This window comes from Oculina patagonica, chromosome 5, assembly GCF_052425735.1.
Source record: "Oculina patagonica isolate OP01 chromosome 5, crgOcupat, whole genome shotgun sequence".
Taxonomy (NCBI): domain Eukaryota; kingdom Metazoa; phylum Cnidaria; class Anthozoa; order Scleractinia; family Oculinidae; genus Oculina; species Oculina patagonica.
In genome coordinates, this window is record NC_135762.1 from 28961096 (window position 1) to 28978856 (window position 17761).

The 17761-nt window shown below is 38.9% G+C and overlaps 1 protein-coding gene across 1 annotated transcript in view; it reads right to left on the minus strand.

The window, feature by feature from the left end:
• LOC144654273 (uncharacterized) overlaps positions 1-17761 on the minus strand; it is an 84578-nt gene that overhangs the window by 64647 nt on the left and 2170 nt on the right. The window contains exons 3-10 of the mRNA XM_078514358.1: positions 17326-17550; positions 16987-17076; positions 12976-13350; positions 5011-5382; positions 4080-4451; positions 3568-3933; positions 2886-3035; positions 2108-2479 (exon numbers count right to left, since the gene is read on the minus strand). Of these exons, the coding sequence (XP_078370484.1) occupies positions 2108-2479; positions 2886-3035; positions 3568-3933; positions 4080-4451; positions 5011-5382; positions 12976-13350; positions 16987-17076; positions 17326-17550 (2322 nt within the window). The remainder of the gene's footprint in view (positions 1-2107; positions 2480-2885; positions 3036-3567; positions 3934-4079; positions 4452-5010; positions 5383-12975; positions 13351-16986; positions 17077-17325; positions 17551-17761) is intronic.

A 17761-nucleotide genomic window follows, 5' to 3' on the forward strand; every position in this document is an offset into this window, starting at 1 on the left:
GTTTTAATTTCGTCAAAGCGTTACAGGAAGTTGTTTTAATAATGAAAGCTTCGACCGCTGTATCCTCTACGGAATTACAACAAAAGAGTACCGTAAATGATGAAATAAATGCCCAGGGCGTCTATTAAATTTTCGAGATCCTAGGGGAGGCGTTAAATAGATATGAGGCGTTTATTCACGAGAGAGGCGTGCATTTTGCTTTAACTGTAACAACGTCAAAAAAAAAATATGATGGGTAGTTTTCTAGTAGAGTAAAATACATAACAGAGTTGGTTAGTAGGAGACTATTCTAATCTTCGCTAATGCAAAACCTAGAGATATTGTTCATAGTTCGATATCTACGTTTTTATGGTCATCAGGGTCAACCATTGTTGGCCTCTTCGATGTCCAAGTCAAGCAAAAAAACTACTTTATTGCGTAATTTTACTCCATGGAGCATTTCCTTGGTTTTTGAGATGATTCGGGGAGACAAAGGGCGTTTATTAGAGAGGAGCGTCTAATACAAACTTTGCACTTCAGGGAAGGCGTTTATTAGATACGAGGCGTCTAGTTGAGAGTGGGAGTTTATTAGATCATTTACAATAAATGTTTAAAAGTTAAAAACGCGTGCAAGTGCTATTTAGATGCACAAATTTCAACTCACACCGCGTTGATTTGCTAGTGTTTTCTTTATTTCTGTTCTGTGGTTACGGGTCACAAAGAAGTTCCCCCATTTAGTAATGTTTATCACGCCGGTTCATTGCACTTTATCACACAATTTGGATTCTGGGCGCGCGCTAATTGGCTAAAAAGCTAAACGCACAAACAGGATAGAAACATTCTTTGTTACGCAAAAGATTTTACGAAGAAAAGTTCACGAGGAAACGTCAATTTCCAAGACATAACGGAACTATTTCTACACGAGTTGGGGGGAAGAAGGGTGGGTTTGTGGGTGAGGCACAAGGTGAGCGGGATAAGCGAATTCAAAATAGCGGGGTCCTGTTGTACTTCTAAAACAGGGGTTTCGTGGTATTTCCATTCTTGAAAACTACCTTGGTTATGGTTGGTTATCTCGGTCATGTCGACCCGTCCGCTTTCTCGTGGCGTAATTTGAATTTCAATTTGTCCCCCGTTATCTCCAACTGTGATTACTAAGGAATGAATTAACAAACCATGTCGTTGAATTTATTTTAAATGTTTTATTTCGAACGAAAGAACTTAATTTACAGGTAATACTGCCATGCTGTACGTGAACTTCGTTATTTGTTACATTTGTATTTGATTTTTCTACAATAAAAAACTACAGAGCATTTGCCTGTTGAAGTGTTATTTGTATTATTCGATTTGATTTAAATCAAAAACAAAGCTATAGTTTTAATACCAGTGAAACACTAATAATGTCCATCGAATTTCAGATCCATAGCTGTAATATTCGAGCAGGACAAACTATTTATATTACTGTTATTTTATTTTTTAATTGTAATAATGTAATATATTTATTGTGTAATGATTTCAGCATTTTTTTCCAGTTGTGGATTAAAGGGAAACTGCGACGTCCTAACCTAATGCGGGTAATAAACCGTTGCCACAGAAACGTGCACAACGTTTTAAAGGCTTAAGTTTGTAAACATAAAACTCTCCGCAGTTGCGAACAGTGATGAATGTTGACCAAGCGCAGCATCGGCCCCAGTGAAAACATACTTTGCGTTCAACAGCCCCATCAGCTACTGAAGGATGAGGTCCGTTAAGCCAGCCTGTTTCATAAGTGCTACAACGACGCATGCTGACGCAGGAGTCCGCCATTTGATTTCCAGCCTCTCCTCCAAATCTATACCAACCTGACAATGTTCTGTCGCATCTGATTAGATTGAATTTGCCGTAGGTTTTCGCTCTGTTTGACGCATTAAGGAATCTGTAGTTGGAGCACTCTACAAGAGATTTTATAATGAACTAAATAAATAAATAGTTAAACTCATTCTTTCACTTTCTTTTTCTGTAACATGCATTTGACTAAAGATTGAATTGTGACGTGGCTAAAAGAAAAAATATATATATATATTAATACCTGGAGCAGGTGGTGGTTACGACAGGTGGTACTCCAATACAACAAGAAATCTGCATGTCTCACCTGATACAGATGGTAGTCCGTTGCCACAGTAACGTGAGTTGCAAACAGGTGGCGGCTTCAGTTTGTAAGCGTAAAACCGTCCGCAGTTGCGGACATCGATCACAGTACTCAGTCGACAGCAATAATCTGACCACTGAAAACATACTCTGCGGCGAACAACCCCATCAGCCACTGAAGGGTGACCTCCTTGTAGCCAGCCTGGCAGCCCCGCTCCACAGTGTCGCCTCTTGACACATGAATCCGCCATTTGATTTCCAGCCTCTCCTCCAAACCTATACCAGCCCGACAATTCTCTATCACACAAGAGGGTATTGCTGTCATAGTAGGTATTTGCTCTGTTTGACTCATTAAGGAATGTATAACTGGAACATTCTACGAAAGATGTCATAATAATCGATCATTTAGAAGTAAATGGTATTTCGGGAGGGTTTAAGAATATTTTAACCGATTGTTATTAAATTTTCCTTATATTTGAAGTTATTTAACTCAAATTAGCGCAAACAGCAATTCCATGTAGTTGTTTTCTCTCTGAATAACGTGTCACACAAGTCTTATGATTGGTTATTCACGTTGCCCTTAACAACCATTTGTTATCTGCTGCGCACACTCGGTTTCACGGCACCGCTATGCCGCATTTTTGAGTCGTATAACAAAGGAAGTTTCTCCCCCCCCCCCCCCCTTCTTGAAGCTAAACCACAAAGGAGTTAGCAAACAGTGAATGTTCATTTGATAAACTTGTCACACGGATTTAATTCCCATTTGATTAAGAAAAGATTACCTGTTGAGTAAACTTCTGTCCTAAGTACTGTAGCTAATGATGAATTCATAATCGTAGTGACGGTCAAGGTTTGTTTTGTGGTAGGTACTTTCCGTGATGAAACTTTGTTGACGTCCTTTGTTTGCAATGTTACCGGCTTAGCTGTTGGTGCTAAAATAAGAAGGGAGAAAAAACACAAAGTAATTCATTTATTGCCGTCCATTACAAATATAACCATTGAAGTGTAATTATTGAAATAATAAATAAATACAAGAAAAAGCATTCTTTTGCTGCTAACGGGGTGGATAGTGTAATATTCTGCCCTGGGTATTGTTATTCATGACATGTAGATAAGGTATGGGAAATCGCCCTGGCCTGGGACAAGCCCAGAGCAGGCTTAGTAGATCACCAGGTATTGATGGCGGAGACTTCAAATCCGTCTTGCTCGTAGGGAGGGTGGGCGGGTGCCAAAAGCTCGCTGCCGCGGACTAGAGTAGAGTGTGTAACGGGAATTACGTGTTTGCCTTTAATATAAATATTTGCATATCATTAATTCATCCCCAGGACATTTATTACTAATTCAAATTCACTTTGAAGAGAATTTAGATGATGTAGGAGTGGTCACAAAAATAAACGGCCTCTGGTATATGTATTATTATTTTTAAATGGGTACGTGCAATAAAAAAAAAACTGTCATCCTCACCTGATACATGCACTAAACCGTTGCCACAGAAACGGCCGCAACGTTTTAACGGCTTAAGTTTATAAACGTAAAACTCCCCACAGTTGCGAACAGTGATGAATGTTGACCAAGCACAGCATTGGTGCACATGAAAACACACTTTGCGTTCAACAGCCCCATCAGCTACTGAAGGATGGGATCCGTTAAGCCACCCTGGTTCATATGTATTACATCGAAGCATGCTGACGCAGGTCTCAGCCATTTGAATTCCAGCCTCTCCTCCAAATCTATACCAACTCGACAATGTTTTGTCGCATTTGATTTGATTGAGTTTGTGGTAGGTTTTCGCTCTGTTTGACTCATTAAGGAATCTGTATTTGGAACACTCTACAAGAGATTTCACAATGAAATAAATAAATGAAACCTCGTACTTTTTCTTACTTTTTCATTATATAATAATCAGGCAATAATAATCTCAATTAAGATGTGCATTAGACTGCATATCCGGGAATATATTAATTTGACGTTCCTACCTGAAGTAGTTGGCAGTCCGTTGCCACAGTAGCGTAAGTTACGAGCAGGTGGCGGCTTGAGTTTGTAAACGTAGAACTCTCCGCAGTTACGTACATCAATGTAAGTCGATCGTCCACAACAGTTCTCCCGCCAGTGAAAACACACTTTTCGTTTAACAATCCCATCAGCTACTGAAGGATGAGTTCCGCTGAGCCAGCCAGGCTCATTCGTTCCACAGTGTTGCGGGTTAACACAAGACGCAGCAATTTTATTTCCAGCCTGACCACCGAATCTATACCAGCCCGACAGTGTGGTATCAGATTGTAATGAACCTGTTGTTTGGTATGTCCTTGCTCTGTTCGCCCCGCCAAGGAATTTGTAGTTGGAACATTCTGAGAAAAAAACAAATCAGACAGCCAAATATTACATCCCGATGACGTGGTATGTATGACGTTTTGTTATCCAATGTGGGAGAGGAGCTCAATGGATGCTCGTGACACTCTCACCCCTCCCCACTTACACCCTTGTCTACGTAAATGATTATATAACTAATATAAATTAACTGTCCCTCTGATCAAGACATTCATTACACTTCAGAAATGCTGAACCTTTAGATATCAAGAATGAAAAATTCGAAATTAAATATGCCAACATCGGGCGAACCTCACACCAACAATGGGAGCAGGACAGTGATCATACTTGCTAACTTATAAGATGAACTAAATCTAACCGTCAGGCCCCAGTTGTTCAAAAGGTGGAGAAGATTATCCATCGGATAAATATCACTATCTAGTGGATAGTGATTTGTCCGATGGATAGCGTTTTCTAGCTGCTGGACTACTGGGCCAGCTTAACACCATTAAATACCAATATAGTTTAGGGTAGAATTAGTCATTCTTCTTTGAAATTGTGCATCACGACTCCAAAAAAATACTGAGAAAGCTTTCTCACCTGATACAGATGGTAGTCCGTTGCCACAGTAACGTGAGTTGCAAACAGGTGGCGGCTTCAGTTTGTAAACGTAAAAACTTCCACAGTTGCGGACAAGGATCACAATACTCCTACTACAGCAATAATTATACCATCGAAAACACACTCTGCGGCTAACAACCCCATCAGCCACTGAAGGATGGCTTCCTTGTAGCCAGCCTGGCAGCCCCGCTCCACAATGTCGCATGCTGACACATGAGTCCGCCATTTGATTTCCAGCCTCCCCTCCGAACCTATACCAGCCCGACAGTTCGTCATCGCACAAGCGGGTATTGCTGTCGTAGTAGGTTTTTGCTCTATTTGACTCATTAAGGAATGTATAGCTGGAACATTCTAAAAAAAACGGAAAATTATGTATGGCTTGTAAAGAAATAGTTTCTTACTAGCCATTTATAATGGTTTTGCTTTTTTCCCCTCATATTTAAAGCTGTCTGTTATTAACATCATAGTTACATTTTTCAGATTAGGTACCAGTCTTTTATTTCGCATTTAAATTTAATTGCAATCTAGAAATGTATGTTGAAGTGTAGGAAACGTTAACTTTTTATCCGACATGCGTTGTCTTGTCATGTTTGACACTTTAGTGTTATTATCGTGCTGAAATTGTAATGTAATGTAAAAACTTTATTTTATACACGGGAAACCATCAGTTACAATTAGCTCAAGTATTAAAGAAACTAAACCTAAAACCGATTTACATGATTGCCGTGTGGGAATCCGATACGTCAGCTACCTTCTTGATAATTTTCTTAAAATTATTAACTGATGCGGCATTTTTCAGACATTTGGGCATGTTATTCCAGAGCATAGCGCTGCTGTAAGAAAAGCTTAGTTTTAAATAGTTGGTATATATCAGCTTTCCCTCAGAGTCTCTCAAGTTATAAACAGAGTGACGCTGAGAGAAAAGGTTTTGTAGGTAATCTGGGGCAAGTCCATTCATGGTTTTGTACATTATAAGGCTTTCTCTTGCTTTCTTCGAAAAAATAGCCTCTCCCAGTCGAGTATGGATATGAGGTGGTTTGAAACTCGTATCAAAAGGTGATTTTGTTATAACTCTGGCTGCACGGTTCTGTAATTTTTGGAGCTTGTCACTCAAGTAACCACTCAAACATTCCCGAACGGGGCTGCATAATTAAAGCGTTATAAATTTGAATTGCATTTCCTTTCGATATAAAGGGGCGCACTCGTTTAAGGGCGCCTATAGCCGTGGAAACTTTTTTGCAAATCTCTTCAACGTGTTTACACCAAGAGAGATGAGCATCAATGGCAAGACCCAAATATTTGGTATGATCAACTCTCTCGATAATTTGGTCATCAATTTTGATTTCTACTGCGTCACAGAATTGAACAGATAGTCTTGTGATAGAGGTTTTCTAATGGGTGACTCTAGGACAAGGACAACTGGCAGCATAAACATGCTTTTAAGCCAAATCTGTTCTGAGGTATATTTTGGGCTGTTACAGCACCTTTCTTCTAGAAGCTTACACGGTTATTCTGTCTAATATGAAATCACTTTCAGGACATAAAGGACGAAGGATAATCCGAATAAATTCATTGCGTCCAACAATTCAGACAACAAATGAGGATCTTGATAAATAGAATGTTATATTTCGGTATAAGCTATACCATCATCAGACTAATAAAATTAACAGCTTGTATGTTAATTTTATTAGTCTGATGATGGTATAGCTTATACCGAAATATAACATTCTATTTATCAAGATCCTCATTTGTTGTCTGAATTGTTGGACACAATGAATTTATTCGGGTTATCCTTCGTCCTTTATGTCATGAAATCACTGTCGTCACAGAGAGCCTTCCGCTTATTCCCTGTGAGGTCCACTTTAAGTAACGTGAAAGTGATGACGGATACGGAATATGATTTGAACAACAGATAACCTTAAACATGAATTTTTAAAAAAGCTTGATTCGGCGAAGTGTTCTCTTAACGTTTGGGCCACTGCGCTAGCTATCTTTTGACGAGACATAAATTACAAGTAACCAGTCATTTCGGTGATGTCGAAAAATTATGTAAATATTTCCCTTACCAGTATCCCCGTGAATTGTGATGCTGAAAGCTATCACCAAAAGGCTTGCAATTAAGGTAGAATGGATTTTCTTCATACCAAAAACTTTGATGTTCCCTACGCGTGTAAGTTTCGGAGTCATGAGAAGGAAAATGACAAAACGAATCGTGTCACACGTGATTTGAAGGTAGGGCTCCAGCGTGGTTTTCTTTTTCAGTATTATGCTGAAACGTCATTGCTACTGAGAAAGTAAATTAAACGAGAGAAATTTTTTGTTGTGATAATACGGGTGGCGTTATAATTATGTACATGTATAATCGTGCAAGAAAAGGAACTTAAAAGAAAGCGTGCAAGATAAATACGGCAAAAACAAAACATTGTGCACGCTGCGACGGGCATACCGAATTTTGCCATCAGTGTTTCAGGAAGTGTTTGCTTCGAGGAAGTCTAAACTATTCAATAAAAATAACGCCACACCACTCCAACATGCTTAGTTGTAAATTCAAGTAATATATGTCAGATATTCCGTTTTCATCACTAAAGAAGAATCTTCGAACATTGAACTGTTTTTAGGGTGGTACAGCTACCCAAGGTTAGAACGAGGAAGTAACTCCAAGAGAACTGCTTACAAGGTTGTTGTTTTTCTTCGTCAAAGCGTTACAGGAAGTTGTTTTAATAATCAAAACTTCGACCGCCATAACCTCTACGGAATTATGAAAAAAGAGTAAAGCGTCGGACTAAATCCCAAAACCCTGATCGCGAAATCAAACGAAAAAAAATAATTGTTAAAAAGTTAAACGCGTGCAAGTGCTATTTAGACACACAAATTTCAACTTAAAATGCAACGCCGCGTTGATTTGCTAACACAAAAAAATAGTGTTTCCTTTATTAATGTTCTGTGGTCACGGGTCACAAAGAAGTCCCCTCATTTAGTAACGTTTTTCACGCCCTGTCATTGCTTTCTATAACACAGTTTGGATCTTGTGCGTGTTCTTTGTTACGCAAAAGATTTTACGAAGAAAAGTTCATGAGGAAAAGTGGATAACGGAAACATAACGGGACTATTTCTACACGAGTTAGGGGAAGTAGGGTGAGGGGAGGAGGGTGGGGCACAAGGTGAGCGGGATAAGCGAATTAAAAATAGCGGGGTTCTGTTGTACTTCCAAGACAAGGGTTTCATAATATTTTCCATTTCTGTAAGCTACCTTTGTTATGGTTGGTTATCTCGGTCATGTCGACCTTTCTGCCTTCTCGTGGCGTAATTTGAATTTGTCCCCCTTTATCTCCAACAGTGACAACCAAGGAATGAATTAATAAGTCATGTCGTTCAATTCATTTTGGATATTTAATTTCGAAAAAAAAAAATTAATTTACAGTTAACACCGCCATGCTGTATGTGACTTCGTTATTTGTGTTAAAAGCGGGGTTAAGGGGGACTAGCGGCTTCCACTTTTAAACAGCAATGACTGACAACTTCTGTCTTGATCAACCTTCTTAATAAACACTGCACTCAGGCGAAGAACCTTCTCTGACAATACAGTTCTGAATTCTCTCTCGTGTTTAAAGCAACTCGCGCTCTTTTAAAGTGGCCAGATTTCTAGCTGTCAATACTCTGTCAAAACGTCAAATTTGGTGTATCTAGGCTTACGTAATGACCTGCGCAGTTAGTTTTCGTTGCAGTACGCTTGCGCGCTTAAGGTAAACCTTCGAGCTAATTGCGGTGTCGAAAACGCTTTTCTTTTCAAAATTTTCCTTACGAACCGAACGTGAACTGGCCAAAATAAAACAGCGCGAGCAATAAAAAATTTATAAACATTGTTTTTCTACAACAAAAACAGTTACAAGTAATACAGTTGTACAGTTAGAGCTGAAAATAGGTTTCCTTGTTTACAAAGTTCAAACAACAACTTTTCCACTAAACTCGAAGAAGAAGGGGCGTATTATTCGGTAACTACAGTCCGACCCCTTTCCATAAATGAATACTAAGTTGTTTACAAGTTAAGAGCAGTTGTGTAAAAGAATACTTGTGTACATGGTTGTTCAAACAAAGGTGTACAAAAATTAATAAAAATTGTAACAATAGCTAAAAAGGTTATTGACACTTACAGAACGTGAAAAAATAAGGTCAAGGCTTCTGGCTAGAAAAATATCACCAAAAACAAGTGTATAAAACAACTTAAGGTCAGAAAACAAGTTATTCCAGGAAAGAATCCGTGGTTGACCAATCTAAGGTCAAAAAGGTCAAGATCTATTTAATCACAAAGAAGAAAACAAGCATGTCCCTTGTTCTTAAAACAATGGTTGATAGTGTAGGTTGCCTAGGAACGAATAAATATTATGAATTTACCTTGTCGTTCAATAGTCAAACAACACTGTTTTCTGGCAAGTATCTTACAAGAAACCTTGACTCTCGTTACAAAAAACGCACACTAGATATGAAAGATTACTTCAACCAAAATTACACTCAATTTCAAACATTCCCAAAAATATATAATTGATACCGTAGTCAAAAATGAAATAAGTGTTTGATGATAAAAATAACTCCACAAAAGGTGTCAAAAGAAATGAATTTATTACGCGAAAATTTAAAATTTGTAATGCAAAACAACCGTTCAAAAACCTCGACTTTTTATGGTTTGACATTTGTTGCAGTTGCATTTGATTTTTCTACAGTGAAAGTCTACAGAGCATTTGCCTATTCAAGTGTTATTTGTATGATTCGATTCGATTTGATCCAAAAACAAAATTATTGTTTTAATACCAGTCAAACACTATATAATAATGTCCATCGAATTTGAGACCCATAGCTGTAATATTCGAGCAGGACAAACTGTTTATTTTGCTGGTTATTTGGTTATTTAATTTCTTGTTAAATTATTTCATTTTATCAAATTTATATAATATAGTTTTGTGCAATTATTTCAGCATTTATTTTTTGTCAGTTGTGGACTAAAAGGAAACTGCGACGTCCTAACCTAATGCGGGCAATAAACCGTTGCCACAGAAACGTGCACAACGTTTTAAAGGCTTAAGTTTGTAAACATAAAACTCTCCACAATTGCGAACAGTGATGAATGTTGACCAAGCGCAGCATCGGCCCCAGTGAAAACACACTTGTCGTTTAACAGCCCCATCAGCTACTGAAGGACGAGGTCCGTTTAGCCAACCGGTTTCATATGTACTACAATGATGCGTGCTGACGCAGGAGTCCGCCATTTGATTGCCAGCCTCTCCTCCAAATCTATACCAACCTGACAATGTTCTGTCGCATCTGAATGAATTGACTTTGTCAAAGGTTTCCGCTCTGTTTGACTCACTAAGGAATCCGTAGTTAGAACACTCTACAAGAGATGTAATAATGGAATAAAAGAAAAATAATTAAACTCATATTTTTACTTACTTTTTTTGTAACATTCTCTTAAGCCATTGAAACAGGGATTTCGTGACAAAGAAGGGGGGGGGGGGGGGAGCTATCCCTTTTATAGGCAGATAGATAGATAGATAGATAGATGCTTTATTAAAACTAAATTGCAACCCGAGGGTTAAATAATATAGTTTTTTACAAAAAAAATTACAATGGTTAAAAAAGGTTAAAATTCCTTATATATACAAAATGAAATATACAGCTATGAAATGTCAAATATTTAAAATTTGAGCGCATTGCTAAGAATGAATGAGTTCTTCAATCTGTTTGTCTTAAAATGAGCATTGAATTTTCGTTTCTTCCTCATATTGTAATGACAGGTGTTCTTCTCTGGGAGTAAATTATGGAGTTTGTTAAAACGCCTCGAATCGGCCTGAGAACTGATATAAAAACAGACATAACAAGACATCGAGGGAAGCTGATTTTATTGTCAAAATACCATTATATTTAGCTATAAATTCGAAAGGATTTTCTCCCATACAAACCTTTATAAATACGAATCGTTGTAACACAACGCCTCCATATGCCACCAGGCGAGAGTCACGTTTCGCTTATCTCAAAAGAGTACATTATTTGAACCAACCTCGTACCCAGGGCTTTTCCCTTGGTAATTTGGAAATTACCAAGGGAAAAGCCCTGGGTACGAGGTTGTATTTGAACTCCTCACATCGTGAGCTTGGGCCGCCAGTGATTCACTTCGCCTTCGGTGAATAATTGTTAAATATTTCATTCTTAGGTCGTAGTAGAGAAGATTGGAGTACATACACACTTCCTTTCTTTTATGGTTGCACTACGTCTGGGATATAATTTGATGGCGATCCTTTTATTCTAAGAGTTAATCAGTCAATTAAAAAAAAAGATGGATGCCAAACCAAAAAGAAAGCGCTATCTTATAAAAAAGGTTTTGATAGAAAATATGATGTTAAGTGTTATGTTTTTGTACCGAACTGCATTGAAATTCTGCAAAAAAAAACTCTACAACAAGCAATTTGCATGTCTCACCTGATACATATGGTAGTCCGTTGCCACAGTAACGTGAGTTGCACACAGGTGGTGGCTTCAGTTTGTAAATGTAAAACCGTCCGCAGTTGCGGACATCGATCATAGTACTCCGCGGACAGCAATAATCTGACCATTGAAAACAGACTTTACGGCGAACAACCCCATCAGCTACTGAAGGGTGGTTTCCTAGTAGCCAGCCTGGCAGCCCCGCTCCACAATGTCGCCTGCTGACACAGGAATCCGCCATTTGATTTCCAGCCTCCCCTCCAAACCTATACCAGCCCCTTACGCCTCTATCGCACAAGAGGGTATTGCTGTCATGGTAGGTGTTTGCTCGGTTTGACTCATTAAGGAATGTATAACTGGAACATTCTACGAAAGATGTCATAATAATAGATCATTTAGAAGAAAATGGTATTTTCGAAGGGTTTAAGAATATTTTAACCGACGGTATGTATATTTTCCTTATATTTGAAGTTATTTAACTCAAATTAGCCCTTACAGCAATTCCATGTAGTTGCATTCCCTCTGAATAACGTGTCACGCAAGTCTTATGATTGGCTATTCACTATGCCCTTAGCAACCATTTGATAGGTGCTGTACACGCTCGGTTTCCCGGCACCGCTATGCCGCATTTTTGAGTCGTATAACAAAGGAAGTTTCTCCCCCGCCTCCTCTTGCAGCTAAACCACAAAAGACTTAGCAAACAGTGAATGTTCATTTGATAAACTTATCACACGGATTTAATTTCCTTTTGATTAAGAAAAGATTACCTGTTGAGTAAACTTCTGTCCGAAGTACTGTAGGTAATGATGAATGCACACCCGTAGTGACGGTCAAGGTTTGTTTTGTGGTAGGTAATTTCCGTGATGAAAGTTTGTTGACAGCCTTTGTTTGTAATGTTACCGGCTTAGCTGTTGGTGCTAAAATAAGAAAGGAGAGAAAACACAAAGTAATTCATTTATTACCGTTTATTACAAATATAACCGTTGAAGTGTAATTATTAAAAGAATAAAGAAATACAAGAAAAAAAAAAACAGCTTAAAGCATTCTTTGGCTGCTAAGGGGGTGAATAGTGTAAAATTTTTTCAATGGGTATTGTTATTCTTGACATGTAGATAAGGTATGGGAAATATCTTTGGCCTGGGACAAGCCCAAACCAGGCTTAGTAGATCACCAGGTAGTGATGGCCTAGACTTCAAATCCGTCTTTCTCGAAGGGAGGGTGGGCGGGTGCCAACCGCTGGCTGCCGCGGACTAGAGTAGAGTGCGCAACGAGAAGCACGTGTTTGCCTTTAATATAAAGTATTATAATACTTTAAAGAATGATACATCTCAAAACCTCTTTTGACCCATAATTTGCTTATGTTCAACCTTAGGAAACAGTAATGTTAATTAAGATGTACATTAGATGTACGGAGCACCCGCGAAGACATGAATGTAACGTGGTTATAAGAAAAATATATATTCCTACCTGGAGCAGCCGGTGGTCCGTTGCCACAGTAGCGCAAGTTAAGAGCAGGCGGCGGCTTAAGTTTGTAAACGTAAAACTCTCCACAGTTACGAACATCAATATCAGTATGCCGTCCACAACAGTTCTCCAGCCAGTTAAAACACACTTTACGTTTAACAACACCATCAGCTACTGAAGGATGAGTTCCGCTGAGCCAGCCAGGCTCATTTGTTCCACAATGTCGCGTATCGACACAGGACTCAGCCATTTGATTTCCTGCTTCACCACCGAATCTATACCAGCCCGACACTAGTGTGTTATCAGATAATTCAGAACCTGTTGTTTGATATGTCTTTGCTCTGTTCGACTCGTAAAGGAATTTGTAGTTGGAACATTCTGAGAAAAAAATCATACAGCAAAATATAACATCCCGATGACGTGGTATGACCTTAAACACACCACAAAACATATCCGTTTTGATATCCAATGGGGCCGGGGAGAGGAGATTAATGGATGCTCGTGCCCCCCCCCCCCCCTGTACACTTACACCCTTGTCTACGTAAATGATTATATAACTTATAGCAATCAACTATCCTTCTGACCATGACTTTAATTACACGTAAGCTTACAATTGTCTGAAATGCTGAAGCTGTAGAAATTCAGGAGGAGAAATAAATATGCCGACATTGGGCGAACCTCATACCAGCAATGCGAGCAATGAGAGCAATGCGAGCAGGGCAGTGATCATACTTGCTAACTGAGAAGATGAGTTAAAATAAATCTAACCGTCAGCAACAGCTACAATCAGTGACAAAAGTCGTTGGCCCACCCACCCCCACCCCCCGCTTCAATGTTGGATAGTGCAATGTGCCCAAACGTCCCGTGCAGTGCGTTTCAGTTTGTGAGCAAAAGTAAGCAGCAATTGCAGGCATTATTTTTTGGCATGCTACGCAACATTGCAAAGGGGGAGAGGGGAAATTACTTAACTTCTTTATGTTACAAGTGAGAAAAACAGCAACTGCGCCAACATTTTGACACTGATTGTCTAGATTTGCATATAATTTAAATGAACATAAATTAGACAGCAATTGACAGATTTCAACGATACTTTGCTCACGAACTATTGACTGTTTGTTCTATAACGTGAATGCAAATACTAGGTTGTAAGCGAATTTGGTGACATTATTTATGTACTTTTAGTTTTGAGAAAAATACAGGTTTTATATATAAATATGCATGCCCAAAGCTCGTAAAAGTCGATGGATCATGTCTTAATCAAATAAACTTAGGAAATTCAATTTTTCCATAAGCATGAAGCTTTTCTCTATAAAGCACTGTTTTACACTCTTAAAATTGCGCTCCTGCACTGAATGACATTGACATGGAAGTTTAAATCGAATTTTCAGGAGTTTAAATTGGTTACAAATCGGTTTACCAACGGGTTACCAGTGTGAATGACGTCATCATGACGTCATAATGGCAAGCGTCGATTATTTTGATGACGGCATTCGACTCAGCGCATAAAATTACGTGGAGTACCGTCCTTTTCACCCTATTTCAGACATAACTGTACGAAATATCAACGGGTTACCATTGTAACCCGTCTTAAAAATAAGTTTGAATAATTAATTTAATTTCAAATATCTACGGTTTACCATGGTAACCCGTTGATATTTCGTACAGTAACGTCTGAAAGAGGGTGAAAAGGTCGGTACTCCGAGTTTGTTATTTTTGTTTTTAAAGATTCAATTTACCAAATTTAATCCTAACAACAATGTTTAAAACATAGCTGCGAAAGCTTATTTAGTTTACGGCACTTATTAGTAATATAATCTCATCATTTATTTAAAACACATTCAACGAACTTTTATAACTTAGCAGGTCATTACATTTTGCCTTATTTTAACATTTTGTTAACGTTTCATCGGTATAGATTGATAACAGTTAGCTCAGCCACGTAGGGCCAGCTGTGGTACCACAGTTTGAAACGTGGTTTAGAGAGATTTACCCTGATTTGGCTTTTAGTTTATCCATACGTTACAATACGGATAAAAGATCAATGTAACGTCTTCCCGCGCGCGCTTATCCTTTTTTTCTAGCTTACTCTTCGCGAAATAATTCTCTCTCTAAGGGGTCTGTCACTGTGCCCCTGACGAGAATGGCAGACTTTCTGAGCTTTCATGACAATCTACTCCGATCCGGGAAAACTTATTAGTGAGCTCACTATTATAATTTCTTCAATTTAACTAGCAATGGTAATGAACCTAAGCGATAAATTTAATAAGGACAACAGATCACTACTAAGTAAACCACCATAGCCACTCATTGCGTCGGTTCAGTACACAAACATAACTATTAGGACTTTTTTCTTTACCATCTAGTCAGTAAACCCTCGATCTAGTCAGTCAATCTTATGGATGGTTTTCTGCACTTTCGGCTTTCGTCTGCTCAGTCTGTTTGTTCAGACCTTTCACGTGCTTATGCACATGTCAGGCTGTTCACTCGGCAGTTCATTCGGATCGTCGTTTTTGCAGTCTTCATCCGTTACTTACATAAACAGTAAAAGCCGAAATATTAAAACCTACTGAGTTCCGAAACTTTTTGGTTTTAATATCACGAATGGCATGCCACAGCGTTGGAACTATTCCTTCGCTTCAAAAAATCAAAAACAATTGGCAGACTTTCTGAGCTTTCATGACAATCTACTCCGATCCAGGAAAACTTATTAGTGAGCTCACTATTATAATTTCTTCAATTTAACTAACAATGGTAATTTACCTAAGCGATAAAATTAAATAGGGACAACAGATCACTACTAAGTAAACCACCATAGCCACTCATTGCGTCGGTTACTTGCACAAACATAACTATTAGGACTTTTTTCTTGACCATCTAGTCAGTAAACCCTCTAGTTAGTCAGTCTTATGGATGGTTTTCTGCACTTTCGATCTTCGTCTGCTCAGTCTGTTTGTTCAGACCTTTCACGTGCTTATGCACATGTCAGGCTGTTCACTCGGCGGTTCATTCGAATCGTTGTTTCTGCAGTCTTCATATCCGTTACTTACATGAACAGTAAAAGCCGAAATATTAAAACCTACAGAGTTCCGAAACTTTTTGGTTTTAATATCATAAATGGCATGCCACAGCGTTGGAACTATTCCTTCGCTTAGGAAAATCAAAATAACAATACGGATAAAAGATCAATGTAACGTCTTCCCGCGCGCGCTTATCTTTTTTTCTAGCTTACTCTTCGCGAAATAATTCTCTCTCTAAGGGGTCTGTCACTGTGCCCCTGACGAGAATGGCAGACTTTCTGAGCTTTCATGACAATCTACTCCGATCCGGGAAAACTTATTAGTGAGCTCACTATTATAATTTCTTCAATTTAACTAGCAATGGTAATGAACCTAAGCGATAAATTTAATAAGGACAACAGATCACTACTAAGTAAACCACCATAGCCACTCATTGCGTCGGTTACTTACACAAACATAACTATTAGGACTTTTTTCTTGACCATCTAGTCAGTAAACCCTCGATCTAGTCAGTCAATCTTATGGATGGTTTTCTGCACTTTCGACCTTCGTCTGCTCAGTCTGTTTGTTCAGACCTTTCACGTGCTTATGCACATGTCAGGCTGTTCACTCGGCAGTTCATTCGGATCGTCGTTTTTGCAGTCTTCATCCGTTACTTACATAAACAGTAAAAGCCGAAATATTAAAACCTACTGAGTTCCGAAACTTTTTGGTTTTAATATCACGAATGGCATCCCACAGCGTTGGAACTATTCCTTCGCTTCAAAAAATCAAAAACAAAATGCACTAAACCGTTGCCACAGAAACGCGAACAGTGATGAATGTTGACCAACTGCAGCATTGGCCCCAATGAAAACACACTTGTCGTTTACAGCCCCATCAACTACTGAAGGATGAGTTCCGTTAAGCCAGCCTGTTACATATGTACTACAATAATGCGTGCGGACACAGGACTCGGACATTTGATTTCCAGCCTCTCCTCCAAATCTATACCAACCTGACAATCTTTCACCGCATATAATGTTATTGGTTTTGTGGTAGGTATTCGCTCTGTTTGACTCATTAAGAAATCTGTAGTTGGAACACTCTACAAGAGATTTCACAATGAAAGAAATAAATAAACTCATACTTTTACTTACTTTTTCTGTAACGTTTTATAATATGCAGGAAATAATATCAATAATGTAATGTAATGTAATGTGGTCTGTTGCCATAGTAACGTAAGTTAGGAGCGGGGGGCGGCTTTAGTTTGTAACGTAGAACTCTCCACAGTTACGAACATAAATGTTAGTCGACCGTCCACAACAGTTCTCCGGCCAGTGAAAACACACTTTACGTTTAACAACACCATCAGCTACTGAAGGATGAGTTCCGCTGAGCCAGCCAGGCACATTCGTTCCACAATGTCGCTTGTTAACACAAGACTCGGCAATTTGATTTCCAGCCTCACCACCGAATCTATACCAGCCCGACACTAGTGTGGTATCAGATAATGCAGAATCTGTTGTTTGATATGTCCTTGCTCTGTTCGACTCGTTAAGGAATATGTAGTTGGAACATTCTACAAAAATAATTCATACAGCAAAATATATATTACATACCAATGACGTCTGACTCGTCCCAAGTCGTCTTCATATGGCACGCAGCAAAGGGAGAAGCACGCGAGGTGGGGGAGTAGGGGATACCATCTCACCTTGCACTCCCTTTCTCGGTACTCATCTCTCCCTGCGCTGAATGAAGACGACTGGGGAGGAGTCAGCCAATGACGTGGT